The sequence below is a fragment of the Muscardinus avellanarius genome, assembly GCF_963383645.1.
Source record: "Muscardinus avellanarius genome assembly, chromosome: 18".
In the NCBI taxonomy this organism is placed as follows: domain Eukaryota; kingdom Metazoa; phylum Chordata; class Mammalia; order Rodentia; family Gliridae; genus Muscardinus; species Muscardinus avellanarius.
This window is the reverse complement of record NC_137804.1, coordinates 43910607-43934095: the sequence shown is the minus strand read 5'-3', so window position 1 is coordinate 43934095 and position 23489 is coordinate 43910607. Positions and strand designations below refer to the sequence as shown.

The window sequence follows — 23489 nt, the reverse complement described above, 5'->3', positions numbered from 1 at the left end:
CTGCGTGTTAGTAACAGCAGCATGGTCCTGCTCCAGTAGCAAAAAGATCTCCAGACAATGCAGTGGCAGCCTGTGCCTCCATCTCTACCGTGGTAAATCACAGGGCCCAGGTCCACAGCCTCCATGAGGGCGGAGACGCCCAGGGAGCAGGCAGAGGCTCCGCAGGGCAGCAGGGCACGGTGGGGCCTGTGGCGCAGGTCTCCCTTGGAAAGAGCGAGGTGGGCGTCGGCGGGTGGAGAGAAGGGAAGAGTTTATTTCTCTGGAAAGGGAGGGTCGGAGACGGCAGGGTCAGGGCAGGGCAACGTCCTCCAGTTTCTGGTCCAGCATCCTGAGGTCGTCCAGGAACCGGGCTGGAGTGAGGATGTGGGAGGAGCCTGCACAAGAGGTGGGAGGTGGCGGCCTTGCCCGCCTGGTCAGGGTTCCCGTGGGGGCCGGGCCGGGCCCAGCAAACCAGACCCCTGGCTTTCCGAGGATCCAGAAGGCTAGAAGCTTAGGCACATGGGAGCCTGGCCCCCAGGTGACCCCTTCCCTGGCAAACCAAGACCCATCCTCCCAGAAACCCCAAAGTTCAGCTCAGATGCCAGGAACCCCAGAGTCCAGCCCCAGTAACCCAAGAATATAGAGTCCAGCCCCAAACCTTCAGGGACCCCTGAGCCCAGCCCTACCTCCCAAAGACTCCAGAGCCCACCCCCAGCCCCAGGGACCCCAGAGCCCACCCCCAGCCCCAGGAACTCCAGAGCCCACGCCAGCCACCCAGGGACCCCAGGGTCCAGCTCCAGTAACCCAGGAACCCTAGAGTCTAGCCCCAAAACTTCAGGGATCCCTAAGCCCAGCCCTACCTCCCAGGGACCCCAGAGCCCACCCAGGGACACCAGAACCCAGCCTTGCCTCTCAAGGACCCCAGAGCCCACCCCAGCCCCCTTGGTACCCCTGAGTCCATGCCCAGCCCCCAGGGACCCAAGTCTAGCCCAGATCCCCAATAACCCCAGAATCTGGCCTTGACTCCCAAGGACCCCAGAGCCCAGTCCTAGAGCCCTAGGAACCCCAGATTCCAGCCCCAAATCCCTAGTCACCCCAGAGCCCACCCCAGGCCCCCGGGGGCCCCTGAGTCCATCCCCAGCCCCCGGGGCTGAGTCCCGCCACTCACCGATGAGCACCTCCCACTTGCCCTCAGTGGCCCTGGTCACCTCGTAGGCGGCCCTCATCTCCGACATGGCCACGCCACCCATGATGTACAGGATGAGCCTGGGCCCGGCCCGGGCCTCCACGCCCGTCTTGTTCTTGTGCCAGTGGCCAAAGCGGGCGCTGCGGGGCAGGCGGGCATCGGTCAGCCCAGGCCGTACACCCGATGCACACAGGCCTGGGCGACCACGGCACGGCTCGGGCCTCACCTGACAGCGGCCTGGGAGCTGGCTGAGGGGGCAGGGTCCGACACGAAGGGCCACAGCTTTCGGTCCAGCCGGTCCTCCACCGCGTCCTGAGTGGCAGAGGAGGCTTAGGAGAGGAGCCCCAGAATTTGGGGCCTGAAGCTCCTGCCCCAACATGTTCAGGGGGCAAATTCCGGGCAGACAGAAGCCACTAACCACGCCCCAGCCCCTGACTCCTTGGCATCCAGGTGCCCAAGGTCCACGGGGCGAGGAGGCGGGGTCACCGGCTCCTCAGCAGGGAGACGTGTCAAGGACTTCATGAGGCTGGCAGGAAGCAAGTCCTGGCCGGGGACTGCACACGTACATATGTACGTATGTACGCATGCATATACACATATATATACACACACACACATATATACACACACACACACATATATACACACAAACATACATATATGTGTATTGGGGATTGAATCAAGAGGCATTCTACCCCCTAGTTACACTCCCAGCCCCATTTTCTTTTCATTTTGAAACAGGGTCGCACTAGGTCGATGACTCTCACTACTTGCTGAGTGAGGTTGTCCTCGAACCTGCGATCCTCCTGTCTCAGCCTCACAAGTACTGGGATTACAGGTGTGCGCCACCACGCCCGGCTACTCCTGGCTCCTGTCTTCTTTGGTACTGGGGATAGAACCCCGTGATATTCCACCTGAGCTACACCATTCTGCTTGTCATTTTGGAACGCGGTCTGAGTTGCTGAGGCGTGAACCTGGGACCCTTCCGTCACCTCCCAAGTGCTGGCCTCACAGTCATTTGCCACCGTGCCCGGCCCGCTGGCCTGTTAACTAATGATGTTGCTGCTTCGGGGTCTCAGGATGGCCAGAGGCTGATGCGGGGGCGTGGGGAGAGGACAGGTGGCACAGAGGAGCTGGCCCGCGAGTGGAGGAGGGACACTGCCTGGAACGTGGCCTGTGCGTCCCAACTCCCAGGGCGAGCCGGCCTGGGTGCCGGGGACTGCCGATAACGAGGGACTTTCCACTCTGCCCTGAGGCTTAGCATGCCGAGGAAGGGGAGGCTGAGCGCTGACCGGATGGGGCGGGGCCCAGGCCCCCAGGTACCTCCATCACATCCTTGATGACGGGTGTCCAGCGCGACAGCTGATAGGTGGGCTCAGTGCGCTCCCTCCGCTCCAGCCGGACCGCGGTGCCCGAGCCCTGCGGGCGGGTGGGCAGGGGAAGGAAACAGGTCAGGGACGGGCCTGCCTCTGCTGGGGAGGTGTGCGCACAAACGCGGAGGGTGAGAGAGAGGAACAGGGAGAGAGCGGGGGCCATAGCAGAGAAAGAGGAGACAGACAGAGAAACAGACGGGGTAAGGAGAAAGAGCTCTGGGACAGAGCGGAGAACACAGAGGGTATGGACGCAGGAAGACAGAAAGCCGAGGGCCAGGGATATGGCAGAAGGCAGGCACCAGCAAGCAGGAGGGCTGGGGAGCTCAGGGAACCAGGCCCGAGGAAGGTCAGAGCAAGCTGCTGGGCGGCCGGAGGCCTGGGGTAGGCCCTGGGCCTGTCCCGAGCTGACAACCCGCCTCCTGCCTACCGCCGCCCAGGCTGCCCCCCGCAAGCCCATGGCCAGCGCACCCTGGGGTTGGTGACGGTGCCCCCCAGCTGCTCCAGGTTCCGGATGAGGCTGCTGTAGGCCTGCACGTTGGCGTGCTGGATCAGCTTGGCCAGGTTCTCCTCGCTCACACCTGCGGGGAAAGGGGCTGGCAGGCGGTGTGGGGCAGGGCTGGGGCGTGGCCCGCACCCAGGGGTTCTCACGCAGGAGTGGGTGGCCACCCCTGGACGCACGGGAGGGTCCTGCGGCATTAGCCAGTCTGTGGCAGTCACAGATCCGGGCCTCCGGGTCAGTGAAGGTCCGTCACGGAGGAAGGTTGCAGAGGCCACAGTGGACATCTGCGTGGTTCCCGTGCCTCGCAATCGGGAAATAGGGGCCGAAAGGCTCCCGGGGTTGTTGGAGACCCTGGCACAGGGATGGGGTGCCCCACGGCCCCCACCCCACCCACCATTCCGTAGGAGGATGTAAAGCAGGAGGACCCGGATCTTGTCGTAGGGGGGAACCGTCCCGTCCAGCAGCACCGGGACGATCAGCTTCATGGCGTCCTTGATCTTCTCCCCCTCTGCGTCGGATCCCATGGCCAGGTCCTGTGGGGCGCAGGGCAGGGCTGAGCTCCGGGGCCCTGGCAAGATTGCCTCCCCAGCCCTGCTCCTCATTCAAGCCCTTCTCCACTGTCCAGGCCCCACCCCTTATTGGGGCTCTCCTCTGCAAGACCCCGCCTCCCCCCACACGACCCGCCCCTCACCAGGCCCTGTCCCCTGCAGGCCTCTTCTTCACTGAAGCCCCTCCCATAGGACCGCCCCTCAAACAGGCCCCGCCCATCACCCAAACCCCACCCTTCCCATAGGATGGATCTTTAAACAGGCCCCGCCCATCACCAAACCACCCCTCCCACGGAACCTCCCTTTAATTAGGCCCCGCCCATCACCAAAACCCACCCCTCCCACAGGATCACCCTTTATTTAAATTTTTTAGTGGCACTGGGGGTGGAACCCAGGGGCTTTCTACCTCCAGACTATACGCCCAGACCTATTTTATTCTTTATTTGGAAACAGGGTCTCACTAAGTTGCTGAGAGCCTAAGTAGCTGAGGCTGGCTTCGAACCTGTGCGCCCCAACTGTCTCAGCCTCCCAAGCACAGGGATTACAAGCGTGCGCCACCACGCCCGGCTAGGATCACCTTTTAGGAGGTTTCGCCCATCATCCAAAACCCACCCCTCCCACGGAATCGCCCTTTAGACAGGATCAGACATTCACTCAAACCCCCACCCCTCCCATGGGACCGCCCTTTTGATAAGCGCCGCCCATCACCCAAGCCCTACCCCTCCCATAGTCCTTTGGGTAGGCCCTGCCCACCACCCAAGCCCCACACGCCCAGGACCGCCCTTTGAATGCCCCGCCCACCACCAAGCCACACCCACAGGGGCCCCGCCCACCTGAGCCTCAGTCCTCCCGCTGACCGCCTTCCCTTGGGCAGGCGGGGCCCTCACCTGCTCCACGCCGCACAGCTTCTCCACCGGGCCCTTGAAGTGCTGCATGCAGTCGTCCGCCAGATGCAGGTGCGTGGAATACTGCGGGCGGGCGGGCGGGAGGTGCGGCTGGGGTGACCGAGGAGGTGGGGCTGGGTGACTGAGGACCGAGGCCCCCACCGCCGCTCACCTTGTTCAGCTCCTTCTGGTACTGCGGCATCTTTTTCAGGACATGGGACAGGTCTTTGATGTTGGCCTGGGTTGGGGGTGGGCGGGGTGAGGACCAGCACTGGGGGGGCAGGCTGAGGCCCCGCCCCACGGGGAGCGGCTCTCCTCCGCCCCTGCCCCTACCTCGTCCCTACCTTGTCGGTGGTCAGCCTCTTGCTCTCGCAGAATGTTTTCAGAAGCTCCGTGACCTTCCTGGCCAGGGGGTGGGGGTGGGGGGTAAGGGCAGTGCACCTGTGCCTGGTCCCAGGCCTGGGGCAGAGGGGAGGGGAGGTGCAGGGTAATCCAGGGGCCCAGGAATCCAGGTGGGCGTGGTCAACTGTGGGCGTGGCTCACGAGGGGCGTGGCTTACAGGATGCGCTCAAAAAGCCAGCCCCAGGCCTGGGAGCAGCCCGGCTCCCGCGGTGGGCAGGTGGGCAGGTGGGCAGGGGAAGGGCAGCCGGCGCGGCCACGCACTTGGACACGTCGGCGATGTGCATGTGCCGGAGCTCCACCCACAGGTCGTCGTCCTCGTCCAGCAGCACCTCCTTCTCCCGGGCCTCGCTGAGGCCGGTGGTCTCGTACCTGGAGGGGCCGGGGCTAGCTGAAGGCCTGCGGGGCAGGGGCAGGGGCAGGGGGAGCGGGCTGCAGGGTCTGCCCACCTGTACGTGTCCTGTTCGATGTTGAGCAGGTCATAGGCCATGGCCTGGAACGTGAGCTCGTGCAGCAGCGGAGACACAGGGTCTGCTGCCCGGTCCACGATCAGCAGCTGTGAGCGCGTTTTCTCAGGGCCCTAGGGGATGGGGAGCAGAGGTCGGGGTAGGGACGCTGGCCCTGACCCTGCAGGGCCTCGCCCGCCTTCCCAGTGCCCTCTCACCTCGCCCAGGCTGGGAGTGTCCGCCTTGAAGGCGTTCAGCTTGGCCAGGACGGCGTGGGCCAGCTGGGCAGTGTCCTCAGAACCCCTGGGGTTGGGGTCGCAAGACACAGGGACATCAGGATGTGGGGTTAAAGCTGGGTATGGTAGCCCACACTTGTAATCCCTGCATTTGGGAGGCTGAGACAGGAGGAGGATCGTGGTTCGCGGACAGCCTCAGCTACTTAGTGAAGCGCTTTGCAACTCAGTGAGACCGTGTTTCAAAATAAAGGATAAAATATATGGCTGGGGGTGTAGCTGGGAGATAGAGTGTCCCTGGGTTCCACCCCAGTACCAAAAGAAAAAAAGCTGGGGTTGAGAATGGGAGTCAGGGGAGCAGGGTAAGAACCAGGGCAGGGGCCAGCGGAGGCTAATGCTTGGACTGGACGCAGGAGGGGCGGGGCTGGGTGCCCACTTGCGGTAGCGGATGGCTGGGTACTCCTGCAGTGTGGCGCACAGTGTGGCAATCTGCTGGGCCAGTGCCTCGATCTGCCGGGCCCGCTCCCCCGCCCGGAAGGGGCAGTAGAGGTTGTAGGTGCTGTGGGGGGCATCCAGGGAGAACACCTGGGGGCGAAAGTGCCAGGGCCACTCAGTAGCTGCACACCGCCAGCAGCAGCCCCCAACCAGCACCCAGCAGGAGTCCCCGGATAGGCCCCAGGGTGGTTGGGGGCTCCTGGCACTCCCAGCGGCTCCTTCCCTCTCTGACTCCCTGGGTGCGGGCGGCCGGCCTGGGCTGTACCTGGGCCTCGTAGGGCAGGAAGGCCAGGTGGATCTCCTTCAGCGTCTTTACCACCTTGGCCAGGCGCGAGCGGCCCAGCTCATTGAACAGGGGCTCAGGGCAGGCTGGGCGGGCAGGAGGGGCCATCAGGCCAGGCCCCCACGCCCCCTCTTCCCAGCCCCACACCTCCCGGCTCTCCTTACTCACTATCGGTGAAGAAAACGTGTGCGGCTCTGTAGGTAAAGGTTGGGGCGCCCCGGAAGTCCGCGATCAGGGCCTGGACCGACTGGGAAATAAGGACCACTCTTTGGGCTGACCCTGCACCCCCAGATCACCCTCTGCCTGGGGCCCCCAGCTGCTGCCTGTCCCCCACCAGGTGTAAATGCGGGGGGCACACGTGCTTCAACACGTGAGCCTCTCACTCCTGCACGCACCTTCTCTGTGGGGCTCAGCAAATAAATGGCTTCCAGGCTGGGGATGGGTTCTCGCCGTTTGTTGATGTCTTCGACAACTAGAAGCAACAGTGGAAGGGGACACGTGGGTGGCCTGGGACAAGGATGCCGGGGAGTCTCAGGCGAGGGGACCTGGATGCTGGGGAAAGGTCGATGCTGGGGGGGCTGGTGAGCTCCTCCAGCAGGACGTACACACCTGGGGTCACTCACCTACGGGCTACGGTCAGGGCTCTGCTCCTTTGGGGTCGCAGAGCTGTACCCCAGGAGGTCACCCAAGGGCCACATTCCAAGTCCACCCTGGCGGTACTGCACAGGGCCCCACACATGGGCTGTGCAGGGCCAAGGAGACTCACCCCCAGGGGTCACAGCCAGGGAGCCCTTCGTGGGACCCCATGGGCTCCAGAAACCAGCTTGCGTCTTGGGGGATGTGCTTGGTCACACGCTCTGGGCTGGCTGGCTGTGCAGGTGCTGCGTACTTGGGAGTTTGGGACCGTTTGAGGGGCTCCCATTCAGCGGCTACACCCCAAGGGTGCCGCATTCAGGGGGTCCACACTCAGGTTCCACCTAAGGAGCGCGAGGTTGGGGTACACTCACTGGTGATGCCCTCGGCCAGGATGTCTGACATCTTACAACAGGAAGACAAGATGCGCAGGCTCGGGTGGTCCATAATGAGCACCTGTCCGGAGGGATGGGCAGACATGCAGACCACGGGGCCAGGGCTGGCCCAGCGGAGCAGAGGACCCAGGACCCACAACCCTCTTCAAGGGATTTGGGGGACCCCGGCTCGGTGTCCCCCAAGGCCTGGACAGGCGCCCTACCTTCCACTCCCCATCCTTCTTGACACTGCGAATGACTTCACTCAGGATTTCTGCAGGGGAGGGCGAGGGCTCAGGATGCTGGGGCCCTGCCCCCCCCAAGGGCGGACCCCATCCTAACTCCCAGCCGCTCCCCGATCCTGAGGGGCAGCTCCTGGCACCACATCCCCATTTGCAGAGGGGGAAACTGAGGCCTGTAGGCAGGCTAAGCACACTCCGTGCCTTGGCAGCACTTATTTGGGAAGGAGTAGCCCTGCGTAAGTACAACCTGCAGGCCTGCCTCCCCTGCTGCCCGTTCTCCAGCTCTGAGCCGGCCACAGACACCCCCACATATCCATCAGTTCCCCTAACAAGAGAAGGCCAGCCCAGCTGGGGCCCCCTTGGGTCCTCCTCTGTAAAGTGGGATCCCTGGGTTTCCCTTTTGCCCACTCCCCCGGTGTAGGGAGCTCCTTTTCGAGTTGGGTGCTGGGGGTTGAAGCCACAGTCCGACCCGCCGGGAGGAAGGAATGGGGAAGGGCCACGTCCAGGGTTATCAGCACGGCCAGGCGGAAGGAGCAGCCGAGGCCGGAACTACTGGAGGGAGGAGGAGGGACCTGGATCCTCAGGCTGCAAGGGGCTCTTGGGGACGGGGCGAAGAGGAGGGCGTCCCCCGCGTCACTCCGCGGGGCCTGGGCACGCCCCCTGAGCGCCCGCACCTGTTGGGGTTGCTGTCCAGCGCACGGTGGGGCCCAGGAGTCCAGCCCCCGAACTTTGCCCCGCTCGGCGGCCCGGGAGTCAGGGGGCAGCGGACCCCCCCTGTGCCCTCCTGCAAGCGCCCTCGAGGGCGCAGGAGTCCCGGCCCCAGCCTACGCCACCCCCTGCCCGCCACGTCGAGTCTCCGGGGCCCAGTCTCCCAACTTTGCTCGGCTGCAAGTTCCTGAAGGCCAGGGCGTCCAGCTGAGACCGAGTCCCCGCCCGCCCCCTCGAGGGAAAGACGCCGGGGCACCCAGTCCGGACCCCCACTCCCCGCCGCCGGGGTCCTGAGCTCCCGGGGTCGGCGCGCCCCCCGCCCCAGGGGACGCCAGAGCCCCGCCCCGGGGGCCCACTCACTTTCCCCCACCACCGCCTTCAGCCCCGAGGGCGCCATCTTCCCTCAGGAACGTCGCCGCCGCTTCCGGGTCTGTCCCAAGGTGGGGGCGTGGCCTCGCGCGTCAGCCACGTGGGCCCCGCCCCGCGCGCACCTGGCCCCGCCCCCGGGCCGGCCCTGGCCGGGAAGGCGCTGCAGGGCCTCGACGGCACACCTTCCCGGCTCGCGTGGGGCGGGAGGCCTGATCTCAGGCCACTGGCCCCGTCGTCTTTCCCAGGCACAGCCACCACCCTGTCCAGAGGTTCCTCTGACTGCGAGATAGGGCGTGCGCACCCTGGACGGAGAGCACACGCGTCTGGGCCTGGGGCTGTGACCCACTTGCCATCCAGCCAGGCCCTGTTTCAAAACAGAGAATAAAAGCCGGGCATGGTGGCGCATGCTTGTGATCCCAGCATTTGGGAGGCTGAGAAAGGAGGGTAGCGCAGGTTCGAAGCCAGCCTCAGCTACTTAGTGGGGCCCTTTGCAACTCAGTGAGACCCTGCTTCAAAATAAAGAGTAAAAAATAGAGCTGGGGATGTAGCTCAGAGGTAGAATGCCCCTGGGTTTCATCCCCAGTACTGCGGAAAAATAAAATAAAAAGGGCCGGGGAGTGTAGCTCAGAGGTGGAACACCCCTGGGTTCAAACACAAAACTGACAAGAGTTTCCGAGGAGCTTGGCCTTGACGGTATCAGACTTCGCCCCTACACACACACACACACACACACACACACACACACAGGGTAATGGAGGAGCAATCCTGAATACCCAGAAGGCCCCACGGTTGGTTAGCAGCCGCAGCTTTGAACACTTGACCAGCGCTGCAGGAGGCCTGGAGACCCCTGTGGGCCACACCCCACTGTGCATTCTCTCAAATCCTGCCCCACATCCCAGGTGCAGAGACCCCGGGGCCAAGGCCCCCTGGGTGCGCCCACCAGGTCAGTCTCCGGATCACTGGGTGCACACACTCGACCTGCACCGGCCAACAATCACATCACACGCTGATACACACCTGGGGTGAGGCCAGGCTCAAACGCTTCCGCTGGCGCGCACACACACACACACACACACACACACACACACACACACTCAACTCTGCTGCTTCCCTGCACGGGGCTGACGCTGTGTCACACAGAGGGCACAGCGCAGCAGCAGCCAGTGCACAGATTTCAGGTCTAACGTGTCTGCGTGAGTACGGAGTCCTGCTCCTCTGAACTGGCTCCTGCCTCAGACCACGCTGCGGAAGGCTGGCCTGGAACTCCCGGACGCTCAGCCTCCCCGGCAGCTGGGAGGACAGGTGTGTGCCACCGCCCCTGGCTGGCAGTGGCTGCCAGGATGTTCAGGGCTGCACTGCCATCCTAATCCTGTGTGTGGTGCTGGATATTGAACCCAGGGGCGTGTGACCTCTGAGCTACATCCCCAGCTATTTTTATTCTTTGTTTTGAAACAGGGTCTTGCTAAGTTGCTGAGGGCCTTGTTAAATTGCTGAGGCTTACAGGTGGGTACCACACCCACAAAATAATTAATTTTTTTGTGTGTGGTACTGGGGACTTAATCCAAGGGCATTTTACCTCCACGCTACACCCCAGCCCTATTTTTTTTTAAATTATTATTCTTTGTTTTAAAACAGGGCCTCACTGAGTAGCTGAGGCTGGCTGTGAACTTGCAATCCTCCTGTCTCAGCCTCCCAAGTACTCCTCCTCCAGATCCTGGGGGCAGGAGAATGGGTTACAGGTGCAAAAACAGGAACCTAAACCCTCTGCTCTTAGTCTGACCCAGTGTGTGTGTGTGTGTGTGTGTGTGTGTGTGTGTGTGTGTGTGTTACTAGGGACTGAACCCAGGGGCATTCTGCCTCTGAGGTATACCCTCAGCCTTTTTTTTTTTTTTTTTTTGTGGTACTGGGGTTCCTGGAAACCCTTCTACCTCTGGGCTACACTCCCAGACACCTATTTTTTTTTAATATTTTCTTTTGGAAACAGGGTCTCTTAAGCCAGTGAGGCTGGCTTCGAACCTGCGGGATCCTCCTGTCTCCACCTCCCAAGCGCGGGGATTACAAGGGCGTACCACCACGCCTGGCCCTTTTTTTGGTTTTGAAACAGGATCTTGCTAGGTTGCTGAGTCTCACTACTCGCCAAGGGTGTCCTTGAACCTTCAATCCTCCTGTCTCAGCCTTCCAAGTACTGGGGTTACATGCCCAGCCCTTACTACATGTGATGGGGTGATCAACATCTCCCAGTATTATGGGTTGTGTTCCTTATCCCTAAAATAAATAGATCTGTTGAAATTCTAACCCCTAGTGCCTCGGAATGTGGCCTTATTTGGAAGTACTGTCACAGATGCGTCTCCTTAATGAGGTCACCCTACTCCAGTACGGTGTCCATAAGAGGCCTCCCTCTGGGAGACAGGGACGCTCAGGTAGAGACTAGAGACGGAAGCCAAGGAACACCAGTGGGCCGGCAGCCGCCAGCAGGAAGGGTGGGGGGAGCCGTGCTGAAGGCTTCCGGACTTCAATCCCGCAGGGCTTTAAGATGATAAACTTCTGTTGCCTTAAGCCAGTTTGCGGTCCTGTCCCAACAGCCCTAGGAAGTGCAGGCATCCCCTGATGTGCGTGGAGCAGGGCAGTGTGTCGTCCAGAGGACCACGGGCGGGGGTGCCGGCGGGATGGGATAGTGCAGAGGGTTTCTTCTGAGAGGGGACTTGAACTGGTTTTCGGGAAGGCATCTCGGGGAGGGGACAGGGCTCCCAGGACACTGACACAGAGCCACAGCTGTCTGCTGAGGGGCAGGGGCCCCCTGTTCCCACTCAGGGTTGGGGTGCTGGTCAGAGGCACTGCAGCTGACACCTCTGGGTGGCAGGTGAACAGAAGCCCTGGGTTTGCTTGTCATGGGGCTGGGGTGGGCAGCCAGACCCCAGGGAGGAGGTGGAGGGGAAGCGGCTGGGACACCCCTTGGAATCACTGCTCGGGAGACAGGTGGAGCTGGGCTGGCCCGCGGTGTCTGGGGGGGGGCAGGGTTCCGGCTGGTGGTCCCAGCCTTCCAGCGGGGACACTGGGGAGCTGGCTGGCCGGCAGACATCCCGTACTGGACCCCACGGTGGGCTGCAGGCCCAAGCCCGCCCTCTGGCCTGTCTTCTCCCACGCTGCCTGGCCTTCTTCCACACCCCACCAAAGAGTCCAGCGAGATCCAGACACAGGCCGCCCTGCTCCTCCCCCATGCAGGGCCAGCGATGTTCTGGGCAAACAATTATCTGGATCATCTTTATGGGGCTTAAGCTTGGGTGGGAGCAGATGGGGCGTGAGCTGGGGATTTGGGTCCGGGACCCGCTCCCCCCACATTCTGTTTAAAAGGCCCTCCCCGGCCAGGGCCAGGGCCAGCAGAAAGTGGACAGACCCAAGAGAGGAGGAGCGATGGAGCAGGAGGAGAAGGCAGAGGAGGGGGGCTCGGAGCCCCTGGGCACGGTAAGAGCTGCCCTCGAGAGCTGAACCCGAGACCGCCAGGACTGGCTCATTTGTAGGGCACCTCGTTAGCGAGCAGCTCTCCGGGGTCCTCCGACCCAGTTGCCACCATGGAGAGATGCTCCTGGGCAGAGGGTCTGGATGTCTGGACCCGCTCTGGGCAGGGGGCAGGGCTCATGGAGCTGACCCCCAGGTGGCAGGTGCGGGGACTTAGGGGCAGCCCTGAGCCCCGCTCCCCATTCCTGTCCCAGCCCCCAGACTGTCCCCAGACAGGCCCCAATCTAGGGCGGTGGCGGCTGTGGCTGGCAAGCTGTCCCCTGGGGCGCCACCACGTGGGGTGGTGCTCCGGGCTGGGGCCCGGGGCGGGGGCCGGGGCTGGGAAGGAGCCGCAGAGCAGCTGTGCAGGGCAGCAGACGGGCCAGGACCATGGTAAGAACTGAGGTTGGGAGTGCGGGCCAGACCAGGCGGGGAGGGGCCCGGCCAGACCCAGCGCTTCATTGCAGGCGGCACCACCAGACCAGGAGGGCTTCTTCAACCTGCTAAGCCACGCGCAGGGTGACCGCATGGAGGAGCAGCGCTGCCCACTGCAGGCCGAGCCGGGCCAGGCCCCCGGGAGCCGTAAGCCTGCCGCGGTGCTGCCGGGGAAGGGGAGCAGGGCTGGGGGGGCCTGCGGGTCTGGGCACGGGTGGAGATGACCACCAGGGCACCCTAGAGTCTATGCATCTTCACACACGTCTGCTCCACGCAGAGGGCGGCCCCACGCCTGAGATGGACAGCCTCATGGACATGCTAGCCAGTACCCAGGGCCGCCGAATGGACGACCAGCGTGTGACGGTCAGCACCCTGCCCGGCTTCCAGCCCATCGGCCCCAAGGTAGGTGGTGTTCGGCCAGGGCCAGCGAGACACCTGCCAGACTGTGATCTATAACCCTGCTCCCACCTGGGCATGGGGCCAGGAGGCTGCCTCCGTCTCTAGGTCCAGAGGGGGCTGAGAGGTGCTCAGGGCGACGCGGGACCATGCTAGCCTCAGAGCTGTGGCGGGAACTCGGGGCATCCCTCCTCTCCCTCAGAGTTTTGGGGAGGACAGGCCCTCTTTGTGGGGCAACATCCCTGGGGAGGGCGCAGGCACTCACTCCCACGAGAAACCACTCCCTACAAGCCCATGCACCCACACACAGCCTGGGTTCTGCTCGAGACTCCCATGAGGACCCCAAGACCAGCCAGCTCGCACCCAAACACCATGAAATGACAGGTGGTAACAGGTGCACCTGGGGCTGCACGCCATGGCGGGGCATGGCCTCCTGCGCCTTCTGGCCAAGCTGTGTCCCCTCTGGGTTGCGCTGGCTGACCTCTCCCCACCCACAGGATGGAGTGCAGAAGCGAGCTGGGACCCTCAGTCCTCAACCCCTGCTCACCCCGCAGGACCCTGCTGCGCTCAGCTTCCGCCGGAACAGCAGCCCCCAGCCCCAGACACAAGCCCCCTGAGGGCCTGAGCCATGCTGGGCCTCACTGGGCCCCCGAGAGCAGACAATAAAACTCTTGCACGCGCAACCAGGAACTGAGTGTGTGTTATTTCACGGGTGGAGGGGCTGGCGCTTGGAGGCCTCAGGAGCGCTGCTGGGCAGCGCGAAGGAGTCTCTCCTCCCGCTGTTTCCGGATCCTCTCTTTGAATTCTTCCAGCTCTTGGCGCTGGGCGTGGGGAAGGGATGGGACGGGAGGAAGAAAGGAGGGGGCACATACCTCAGGGCCAGGATCTTCTCCCACCACCTGCCCCTGGCATCAGCCCTGTGCCAATTAAGCCCACAGTCCAAGTGGGATCAGCTTCTTCTTCTCCTTTTTTTTTTCTTGGTACTGGGGATCGAACCCAGGGACATTCTACCTCTGAGCTACACACCCAGCCCTTTTTACTTTTTACTTTGAAACAGGGTCCAGCTGTGTTGCTGAGGGTGTGCTGCTTGGCCAGACTGCAGACGAGGCTGCCCTAGACCTCGGGTCCTTCTGTCTTGGTCTCCTAAGCCTGAGATCACAGGCGTGCACCACCGCACCCAGCCTCAGCTTCAGCTTCAGGGAGCAGGCAATAGGAAGCCATATGCCCCTCTGCTTTCTGTGGCTGAGAGTAAACCCACCATGGCCAAGGGCACCCAGCCCCCTGTGGAAGGAAGGAAGGAAGGAAGGGCAGGCTACTTACCTGGTCCTCCTTCTCAGGTGGCCATAGCTCCCTCTGTGGAGATAAAGGCACTGCTGGGGACATAGCCCAGAGCCTCCAGAGCCCCATACCCAGGGTGGTGCCGACTCAGGGGGGCAGACGATATTCCCCAGCCTTTCCCCACCTTGCGCTGTATGACAGTGTCCTCAAACCAGTTGGCCTGATTGGAAATCCAGAACATAACCACAGGGAAAGTGAGGTAGAGCGTCATCTGCAAAGGCAGGAGGCACGTAAGCAGGCCGGGGGCCTACCGCAGCAGTACACAGACCTCCAGAGCCTGGAGGAAAACACCTGCCACGCTCAGGAGCCTCCCAGCCACCCAGGACTCCCAGCCAGGGCTCAGAAGCCTGACGCCTCAGAATCCAGGAGGCTCTAACCCTGGGAGCCCCTCCGCAGCTCCCTCTCAAACACACACACTGGCCCCGGAGGCACAAGAGCACCCCTGGAGACCTTGCTACTCACCCTAATCAGATCCCGGGCGCACCCCAAAGCCAGGATGCCTCACTGTCCAAAACGACTCCCCTAAGTCTAAGAGTTTCCCCCTCAGAGGCACACAGCCCCAACGCTCCCATAGGTCCCTCGGATCCCCTCTCCAACTCACCCACCTCTGAGGTCCTACCTCAGACCAGCTCTCTTAGATTCCCCGAACCTCAGCGCTCCACTCTCAGCCCCAATAGAGCGCCATCTCTGTTTTGTTTTTGATTTTTGTCTGGTTTTGCAGTACTGGGGTTGGCTCCCAGGGGCATCCTATCTCTGAGCTACACCACCCAGCCCGATTTTATTTTATTTTGAAATAGGGTCTGAGTTGCGGAGGGCCCAAGTTGCTGAGCCTGGCCGCGAATCTCCGATCCTCCTGTCTCAACCTCCAAAGTCCTGGGATTACTAGCGTGCCCAACCATGCCCGGGTCCTCTGGGTTGTCCCCCCCCCCCCGGGTCTGGGGATGGAACCCAGGGGCATTCGACCTCCGAGCTACACCTCCTGCCCAATTTTTAATTTTTATTTTATTTTATTTTATTTTTTGCAAGTCTGGGATGGAACCCAGGGGCATTCGACCTCTGAGCTACCCCCCTGCCCTATTTTTTATTCTTTATATTGAAACCGGGCCTCACTGAGTTGCGGACGGCCTAAGTAGCTGAGGCTGCCCGCGAATCGCGATCCTCGGGTCTCAGCCTCCCGAATGCTGGGATGACAAGCGTGCGCCTCCACGCCCGGCTTTCCTCTGGGTTTTTAACGGTAAAGGTCTCTCTTAGGTTTCAAATGCTTCTCCCCACAGCACCCCTCTTTGGAGTCCCCCCCTTTTCACACCTTCATCCTCAAATCCGAGAAGATCCCCCACTCCGTCACCCACCCCAGCCCTGTGCTCACAGACCCGAAACACCTCCAGCTTCACCCCCATCTCGCTTCTTCGGGTCTACAAAGCCACTTCCGCCCACAGCTGACTCTGCAGCAAGACAGTAGCTCATTAGTGGTTCGCAGGTACCGCTGGTAAAGCTGATTGGCCGGTGAGCTCCTGGTGACGTCATCTTCGGGCGCGTCTCCTTTACTTCCGGTCTCTGACGTAGTCCCTACGCAAGTCGGCTACACAGGGGGCTTCATCGGGAGGGTACAGCCAATAGGATACGGCCCTGGCTCGGGAGGGCGGGCCTTCAGTGGGAGACGTCATAAGCGCGCGACTCCCGACTCTACCTGGACCTCCAGGAAAATGGTGGTGATGGCTCGGATCTCGCGGCCCGAGCGGCCGGACCTCGTCTTTGTGAGTCTGCGGCGGGATCAGGGTGCCCCGAAGGGGGCCACTGGGGCTCGGATTCCGCGGGGGATCGCGGCCTGGCCGTCCGGGGAATTTAGGTGGAAACTGTGCGGACCCAAGGCGCGGGGGGCCCCTGACGGGCCCGTTGAGGATGGTGAAGTCCACGCCGGGCTGGCCAGAAACGGAGCTCCGGCGTCAGAACCGCATCCCTGGTGGCCTGAGAGCCGTCGAGGCTCAGGGCACGGAGTCTGGAGCCAGGGGCGGGAATAGGGGCGCGTCGGGCATGGGGGAGAGGGGAAGTCGCGTAACTGGATCTTGACAGGTAAAGGACCAACTGGTGTTTGCAGTAAAGGCTTGGTGGCCAGGGCTCGTGTTTGCGGGGTCAGAGCTTGGCGTTCTGCGCGGCGGCCTGGGTCTGGTTCAGAGATTATGGTTTCTTGGCGTCTGAGGCTACAAGAGCCCCGAAATGAAAAGAAAAGACCTGGTGATGTGGAGCTTGTCGGGCGATGGCCGTTGGGACCCTAAAGAGGGGAGGCTTGGCGTCTGGAGTAGAGACCTGGCACTTTTACTTTCGCCACATTTCTTGGTTCTCAGGGTTAAGAGAGAGAGAGCTTCCTGGTCCATACCCCTTCTGAGATAAAGGGCTAGCTTCCAAGCTGTGGGGCAGAGTTGAACTAGTTTCTGGCTGGCAGGGTCCTCGGGGGCCAACAGCTTTGTATCTGGACCTGAGAGACCTGGTGGCTGAAGTAAAGATGTGGTCACCAGGGCCTGGGATAAAGACGGGTCAGGTGATGGCAGCCTGAGGGGCTTCTGGGAAGAGGTATGTTGTGAGTTGTAAGGCCTGGTAGCCAGGGCAGAGGCATGACATCTGGACCAGGCTCTGCTCTATAGGGAGTTTGGCAGTCTGGGCCACAGAGTGGGGAGGTGGGGTTTGGAGGGCCAAAGCCTGGCATCCAGGTAGTGGACTCATTGTCTGGCTTAAAGCCCTAGTGACTGAGAAGTCTCACCATTTGTGAGCAGTTAATACTGAGGGGCAGCCAGATGTTGTGGCACACAGCTGTAATCCCAGTACTTGGGGGCTGAGACAGTAGGATCACAAGTTAGAGGATAGCCTCAGCAGCAGCTAGTGAGACTCTCATTAACCTAGCGAGACCCTTTTTTTTTTTTTTTTTTTTTAAGGGCTGGAGTGTAGTTTGGAGGTAGAATGCCCTGGATTCAAACTTCAGTATCACAAAAAAAAATTATATATATATGTATGTATATATATATGGAACAAAAGTTCTGAACCAGTCCCAGGTCTGGGCATCTGGTGCCCTGGCTTTGGTGGTGGGCAGTGGGGTCTGGGCTTAGGTCATGAGCCTGGAGCTTGCGTCTGAACTCCAGTTAAGAGACGCTGCTGCTCTTGGGCTCTGAGAGCGGGTCTCTCTTCTCTCCATTCATGGGCCCCGGCAGGAGGGAGAGGACCTTCCCTACGAGGAGGAAATAATGCGGAACCAGTTCTCAGTCAAATGCTGGCTCCGCTACATCGAGTTCAAGCAGGGGGCCCCGAAGCCCAGGCTCAACCAGCTGTACGAGCGGGCGCTCAAGCTGCTGCCCTGCAGGTGGGAACCGCTCTAGCTGCCCTGGCCCCGGCCCCCAGCCCACCTGCCACACCCTTCCCTGACGTCCTCCCTCCTGAGACTCACAGCGCTCCTCAGTTCCATCCCCCCCGTGCCTCCTGGGGCAGAGGGGATGGTCCTGTGGGTCCGCAGGCCATCAGCATCTGTCCCTTCTGTCCCCAGCTACAAGCTCTGGTACCGCTACCTGAAGGCGCGCCGGGCACAGGTGAAGCATCGTTGCGTGACCGACCCTGCCTACGAAGACGTCAACAACTGCCACGAGAGAGCCTTCGTGTTCATGCACAAGGTGCAAAGTGGGCAGGGGCTGGAGGACTGGCACCCCACTGCCGCCATCCAGACGTTAGCATGGGCTCAGTCCTGGAGCTGGGTTCCGGGTCTGTGCATTTATGTCCCGGGGATCTGGTGGGTGGCTGAGCCACGGAAGCCACGGCTCAGGCCCAGCTACCTCTCCCCACGCTTCCAGATGCCCCGCCTGTGGCTGGACTATTGCCAGTTCCTGATGGACCAGGGGCGAGTCACACACACCCGCCGCACCTTCGACCGCGCGCTCCGGGCACTGCCCATCACACAGCACTCTCGTATTTGGCCCCTGTACCTGCGCTTCCTGCGTTCACACCCCTTGCCTGAGACGGCGGTGCGAGGCTACCGGCGCTTCCTCAAGGTGAGCCCGTCCGGTGGGTCAGTTCCTCAGGTCAGAGCTTGCAAACGCTGATTCACTGGGACAAGCCCCTTGCAGGAAGCCCCTCAGCAGACGGGATGTGGGGAGACAGCTCCTAGAGGCACACAGCCTCGGTGGTTTGTTTCTGTGTTTTCCAAATTTGCAAACACTCCATGGGTGCCGGTGCTGTGTGAATAAGACGGGAACTTTGAGTCTAAAGGGAGCCAGGTGCACGTGAGTCGAGCGTGTGAGATGGGCAGAGGTCTGGGTGTACCACAGAGCTGCTGCCTGGAGCCCTGAGCAGGGGCATTGGCTCAGGCCACTTCTGATGTCCACGGGAGACCCTTGAGTGCTGCTTGAGTGGAGGCCGGTGACGGAAGCCAGGCCTGGCTTGTGCCAGTCACAGCAGCAGGGTGTAAGCCATAAAGGTCAGGGCTGGGTTGGACCCGTGAGGTCAAGGCTGCAGAAAGGTCAGGCCTGGCCAGCTGGGACTGAGGCTGACCCAAGGGCGCAGGCGGGCTCCTCTGGGACAGGTGGGTGAGGCAGGCCGCCTGGGCAGAGTCAGGAGGGGGAGGCCTGCTGACCTCGGGGGCTGCGGGTCCCCAGCTGGGACTGAGGCTGACCCAAGGGCGCAGGCGGGCTCGGTGGGTGGTGGCAGGCGGCCCGGGCAGAGTCAGGAGGGGGAGGCCTGCTGACCTCCGGGGCTGCGGGTCCCCAGCTGAGTCCCGAGAGCGCCGAGGAGTACATCGAATACCTGCAGTCGAGTGACCGGCTGGACGAGGCCGCGCAGCGCCTGGCCACCGTGGTGAACGACGAGCGCTTTGTGTCCAAGGCTGGCAAGTCCAACTACCAGGTGGGCCTGAAGGGCGGGCCCGGGCGGGGCGGGGTCAGGCCCTGGACGACACTGAGCCCCGGCCCTGTCCCTGTGTGCGGCAGCTATGGCACGAGCTGTGCGACCTCATCTCCCAGAACCCGGACAAAGTGCAGTCCCTCAACGTGGACGCCATCATCCGCGGCGGCCTTACACGCTTCACCGACCAGCTAGGCAAGCTGTGGTGTGCGCTGGCCGACTACTACATCCGCAGCGGCCACTTTGAGAAGGTGCGTGGGCCCCTGAGCTGTGGGTGCGAGGCGGCCTCCCCTCCCTGGGGCCTCGTGTGGACGTGTGTGTGGACAGACGTGCTGTCTTTGACGGTGGCCGTGGGGACAGGGCTGCCACAGCTGGCACGACCCGACTCGGCCTGCTCTGGGGAGCTGCTGTCTGCACTTGGAATGGGCACCACTCCGGCGCGTGGCAAGTGCGGGTGGGTGGAGTGCGGGGAGGCCCCGGTGGCCGGCTGGCTCTCCTGAGGAAGGTGGACGAGGGCAGCAGGTGTGAGCATGGCAGGAGGCGCGGGCGGGCCTCACAGGCACCTGGCAGCGGATGCCTGGCAGCCGGCAGGAATAGTCGGGTGGGGGGTGGGTGTGCTTGGTGGACGAGGGGTGGCTGGAGACGAGCCAGGGAGGGGCGGGCAGGCGTGGAGCAGAGATGGAGCCCCCCAGTAGGAGCGCAGTCAGGGCCTCTGTGGACGGGCCTGGGGTTGGGTGCTGCTGGGCTTGCTGGGTGCCCCGCGATGCACAGGAGGGTCAGTCCAGCCTCGAGGCCACTGCAGAGGGCTGTGGCTCACGGCTCCCTGAGGAGGCCCTGGGGCTCCCAAGATCAGTTGGTGGACAGGGCAGGAGGTGGAGCGGCTCCGTTCCATAGCCTAGGAACCCGGGGGTAGACCAGGAGCACGCTGCGGGCTCTGTATCCTGCTCGGGCTCCCTCACTGCGCCCACCCCCAGGCCCGGGACGTATACGAGGAGGCCATCCGCACTGTGATGACTGTGCGCGACTTCACGCAAGTGTTCGACAGCTACGCCCAGTTTGAGGAGAGCGTCATCGCCTCCAAGATGGAGACAGCCTCGGAGCTGGGGCGTGAGGAGGAGGGTGAGCTGCTGGCCTGGTGGGGGCTGAGGGATGAGGGGCTGGAGGTTCTGAGGGGCCAGGCAGGAGTCAAGGTGTCTGCTGTGGGGAGGCCTGGGAGGCAGAGGCTGCCCTGGGAGGGGCGGGCGAAGGCCAGCCCTCAGGCCCGCTCTGTTCCCAGATGATGTGTACCTGGAGCTGCGCCTGGCACGCTTCGAGCAGCTCATCAGCCGGCGGCCCCTGCTCCTCAACAGTGTGCTGCTGCGCCAGAACCCACACCACGTGCACGAGTGGCACAAGCGTGTGGCCCTGCACCAGGGCCACCCCCGGGAGGTGCGTGCTGCCCACCTGCCTGGTCCCGGCCCCGCACCGCCCTGTACCAGGGCCACCCCCAGGTGCCTGCCGCCCCGCCCACCAGCCTGGCCCCTGACTCTCCTCTGCCCTCCCAGATCATCAACACATACACGGAGGCTGTGCAGACGGTGGACCCTTTCAAGGCCACAGGCAAGCCCCACACACTGTGGGTCGCCTTTGCCAAGTTCTACGAGGACAATGGGCAGCTGGACGACGTAAGCGCCAAGCTGGTGTGAATGTGCATGTGTGTGTGTGCGTGCGAGTAAGCCAGGTCAGCTGTGTGCACCCACAGTGGAGTGGCTGCCGTCAGGGTCCCAGCCTGGCCTCTGCCTGTCTCCGCAGGCCCGTGTCATCCTGGAGAAGGCCACCAAGGTGAACTTCAAGCAGGTGGATGACCTGGCGAGCGTGTGGTGCCAGTGCGGGGAGCTGGAGCTCCGGCACGAGAACTACGATGAGGCCCTGCGGCTCCTGCGGGTGAGGACGGCTTCTCCCAGGCGCAGAGGCGGGCGGGCGGGCCGTGGGTGGGCTCCACCCCTGAGCGCCCTCGACTCTCTGCAGAAGGCCACGGCGCTGCCTGCCCGCCGGGCTGAGTACTTCGACGGCTCGGAGCCCGTGCAGAACCGCGTGTACAAGTCCCTGAAGGTGTGGTCGATGCTCGCGGACCTGGAGGAAAGCCTCGGCACCTTCCAGGTGAGCTGCCATGTGTTCGGGGAGGGCGGGCTGTTCCCAGCCCTGGAGCACATGGCGACCGGCCCTGTCCCCACAGTCCACCAAGGCCGTGTACGATCGCATCCTGGACCTCCGCATCGCCACGCCCCAGATTGTCATCAACTACGCCATGTTCCTGGAGGAGCACAAGTACTTCGAGGAAAGCTTCAAGGTGGGTGGAGTACAACCCTGTCCTGAGGCCTGGCTGCTGGAGGAGCGCTCCCGCTGGGTCTCTGGCGGGCTCAGTGTGGCAGGGCCTCCTCCTGTGTCCCACACAGTGCTCTCTGTGTGCCCCTCTTGGCCACGAAGGGGTGGACGGGGAAGCGTCCGTCCACTGAGCCTCGGAAGACACGACAGTTTCCTGGGTGTGGTGGGGGCACCTTGGTGCCAACTGTCGTGCCCCCATGTACTCCCCTGGCTCCCCCGGCACAGGCCTACGAGCGCGGCATCTCGCTGTTCAAGTGGCCCAACGTGTCGGACATCTGGAGCACCTACCTGACCAAATTCATCGCCCGCTACGGGGGCCGCAAGCTGGAGCGGGCGCGGGACCTCTTTGAGCAGGCGCTGGACGGCTGCCCGCCCAAATACGCCAAGAGTGAGGAGAACGGGCTCCGGGCGCGGCTGGGTGGCACGGGCCGGCCTGCGGCCCTGACGTGCAGCCTCGGCTCCTGTCCCCGCAGCCCTGTACCTGCTGTATGCTCAGCTGGAGGAGGAGTGGGGCCTGGCCCGGCACGCCATGGCTGTGTACGACCGAGCCGCCAGGGCTGTGGAGCCCGCGCAGCAGTACGACATGTTCAACATTTACATCAAGCGCGCTGCCGAGATCTACGGCGTCACCCACACCCGTGGCATCTACCAGAAGGCCATCGAGGTGCCACCGCGGGGCCGGGCTGGCGGGGCCTGCGGCGTCCGCACGCGTGCCCCAGCTTTCCCCGCCTCACCCCTGCCCCATCCCGTGGCCCTCAGGTGCTGTCGGATGAACATGCCCGGGAAATGTGCCTGCGTTTCGCGGACATGGAGTGCAAGCTGGGGGAGATCGACCGCGCCCGGGCCATCTACAGCTTCTGCTCCCAGATCTGCGACCCGCGGGTAGGCCGGGGCCGGGTGGGAGGCCGGGCGCTGGGAGGTCAGCCCCGCGGCCCGCTCATGTCCGCCCATGCCGCCGCAGACCACCGGGGCCTTCTGGCAGACGTGGAAGGACTTTGAGGTCCGGCACGGCAACGAGGACACCATCAAAGAGATGCTGCGGATCCGCCGCAGCGTGCAGGCCACCTACAACACCCAGGTCAACTTCATGGCCTCCCAGATGCTCAAGGTGTCGGGCAGTGCCACGGGCACTGGTGAGCGCCTGCCCAGCCGCGTCTCCGGGCCTCGGGCACCGGGCGGCGTCTGCTGCCCAGTGCCCTCCTGTCCCTGCAGTGTCCGACCTGGCTCCCGGGCACCGGGCGCTGCCTGATGCCCTCCTGTCTGTCCCTGCAGTGTCCGACCTGGCTCCCGGGCAGAGCGGCATGGACGACATGAAGCTGCTGGAGCAGCGGGCGGAGCAGCTCGCGGCCGAGGCCGAGCGGGACCAGCCCCCGCGGGCACACAGCAAGATCCTGTTTGTGAGGTGAGGCCGGCCCGGGCCGGGGTGGGTGGAGAGGAAGGGCGCCCCGCAGCCCCACTGAGGCAGCTCGGCCCCACCAGGAGTGACGCCTCCCGGGAGGAGCTGGCAGAGCTGGCACAGCAGGCCAACCCTGAGGAGATCCAGCTGGGCGAGGACGAGGATGAGGACGAGATGGACCTGGAGCCCAACGGTCAGTGGCCAGCTAGGGTGGGCAGGGCCGGGCCGGGCCGGGCGCGGGCTCCGGGTGACCGCCTCCGCCTCCTCTCCCACAGAGGTGCGGCTGGAGCAACAGAGCGTGCCAGCTGCTGTGTTCGGGAGCCTGAAGGAAGACTGACCCCCTCCTCCCCCAATACAGCCTGTGCTTGTATGTCGTCGTCTGCACCTCCTTCCTGCCACCCAGGTGCCCAGGTGCCAGCTCGGGAGCACTCTGGCCCCGGATTGGCTAGTGCAGGAGGCGGGGCGGCCGGGCTGTGGGCCAGGCCCATGCCCCACCCTTGCCGCAGCTGCAGTCAGCTGCTCCAAGGCCTCCTGGAACA

At 63.2% G+C, this 23489-nt stretch overlaps 4 protein-coding genes across 7 annotated transcripts; 2 read left to right on the top strand and 2 right to left on the bottom strand.

The window, feature by feature from the left end:
* Window positions 1–288: 288 nt before the first annotated feature.
* Window positions 289–8705, bottom strand: STXBP2 (syntaxin binding protein 2; the record flags this gene model as incomplete). Of its 3 annotated transcripts, none has more annotated exons than XM_080714927.1 (19): window positions 289–374; window positions 1148–1305; window positions 1392–1477; window positions 2489–2584; window positions 3007–3116; window positions 3432–3570; window positions 4473–4553; window positions 4642–4707; window positions 4814–4871; window positions 5133–5240; window positions 5318–5448; window positions 5533–5617; window positions 5984–6132; window positions 6308–6411; window positions 6494–6572; window positions 6721–6797; window positions 7333–7414; window positions 7557–7606; window positions 8643–8705. In XM_080714927.1, 19 exons carry the CDS (start codon window positions 8677–8679, stop codon window positions 289–291), a joined length of 1782 nt encoding a protein of 593 aa, XP_080571053.1. The 3 variants fall into 3 exon arrangements, with proteins under 3 accessions (XP_080571053.1, XP_080571051.1, XP_080571052.1); XM_080714925.1 differs by having other exon boundaries at window positions 6494–6604; window positions 6717–6797; window positions 8643–8679; XM_080714926.1 differs by having other exon boundaries at window positions 6494–6563; window positions 8643–8679.
* A 3357-nt stretch (window positions 8706–12062) lies between these two features.
* Window positions 12063–13594, top strand: PCP2 (Purkinje cell protein 2; the record flags this gene model as incomplete). Its single annotated transcript, XM_080714904.1, has 4 exons — window positions 12063–12113; window positions 12614–12728; window positions 12859–12983; window positions 13475–13594. 4 exons carry the CDS (start codon window positions 12063–12065, stop codon window positions 13592–13594), a joined length of 411 nt encoding a protein of 136 aa, XP_080571030.1.
* A 120-nt stretch (window positions 13595–13714) lies between these two features.
* On the bottom strand, window positions 13715–15712 carry PET100 (PET100 cytochrome c oxidase chaperone; the record flags this gene model as incomplete). Of its 2 annotated transcripts, none has more annotated exons than XM_080716002.1 (4): window positions 13715–13798; window positions 14298–14330; window positions 14440–14526; window positions 15686–15712. In XM_080716002.1, 4 exons carry the CDS (start codon window positions 15710–15712, stop codon window positions 13715–13717), a joined length of 231 nt encoding a protein of 76 aa, XP_080572128.1. The 2 variants fall into 2 exon arrangements, with proteins under 2 accessions (XP_080572128.1, XP_080572129.1); XM_080716003.1 differs by having other exon boundaries at window positions 14307–14330.
* A 306-nt stretch (window positions 15713–16018) lies between these two features.
* XAB2 (XPA binding protein 2) lies at window positions 16019–23287 on the top strand (the record flags this gene model as incomplete). The annotated part of the gene is made up of 19 exons (XM_080715914.1): window positions 16019–16069; window positions 17516–17664; window positions 17845–17968; window positions 18146–18343; window positions 19059–19193; window positions 19277–19441; window positions 20165–20309; window positions 20467–20618; window positions 20735–20854; window positions 20982–21113; window positions 21198–21329; window positions 21406–21519; window positions 21780–21942; window positions 22028–22218; window positions 22314–22436; window positions 22516–22687; window positions 22827–22956; window positions 23034–23143; window positions 23226–23287. 19 exons carry the CDS (start codon window positions 16019–16021, stop codon window positions 23285–23287), a joined length of 2568 nt encoding a protein of 855 aa, XP_080572040.1.
* Window positions 23288–23489: the final 202 nt, after the last annotated feature.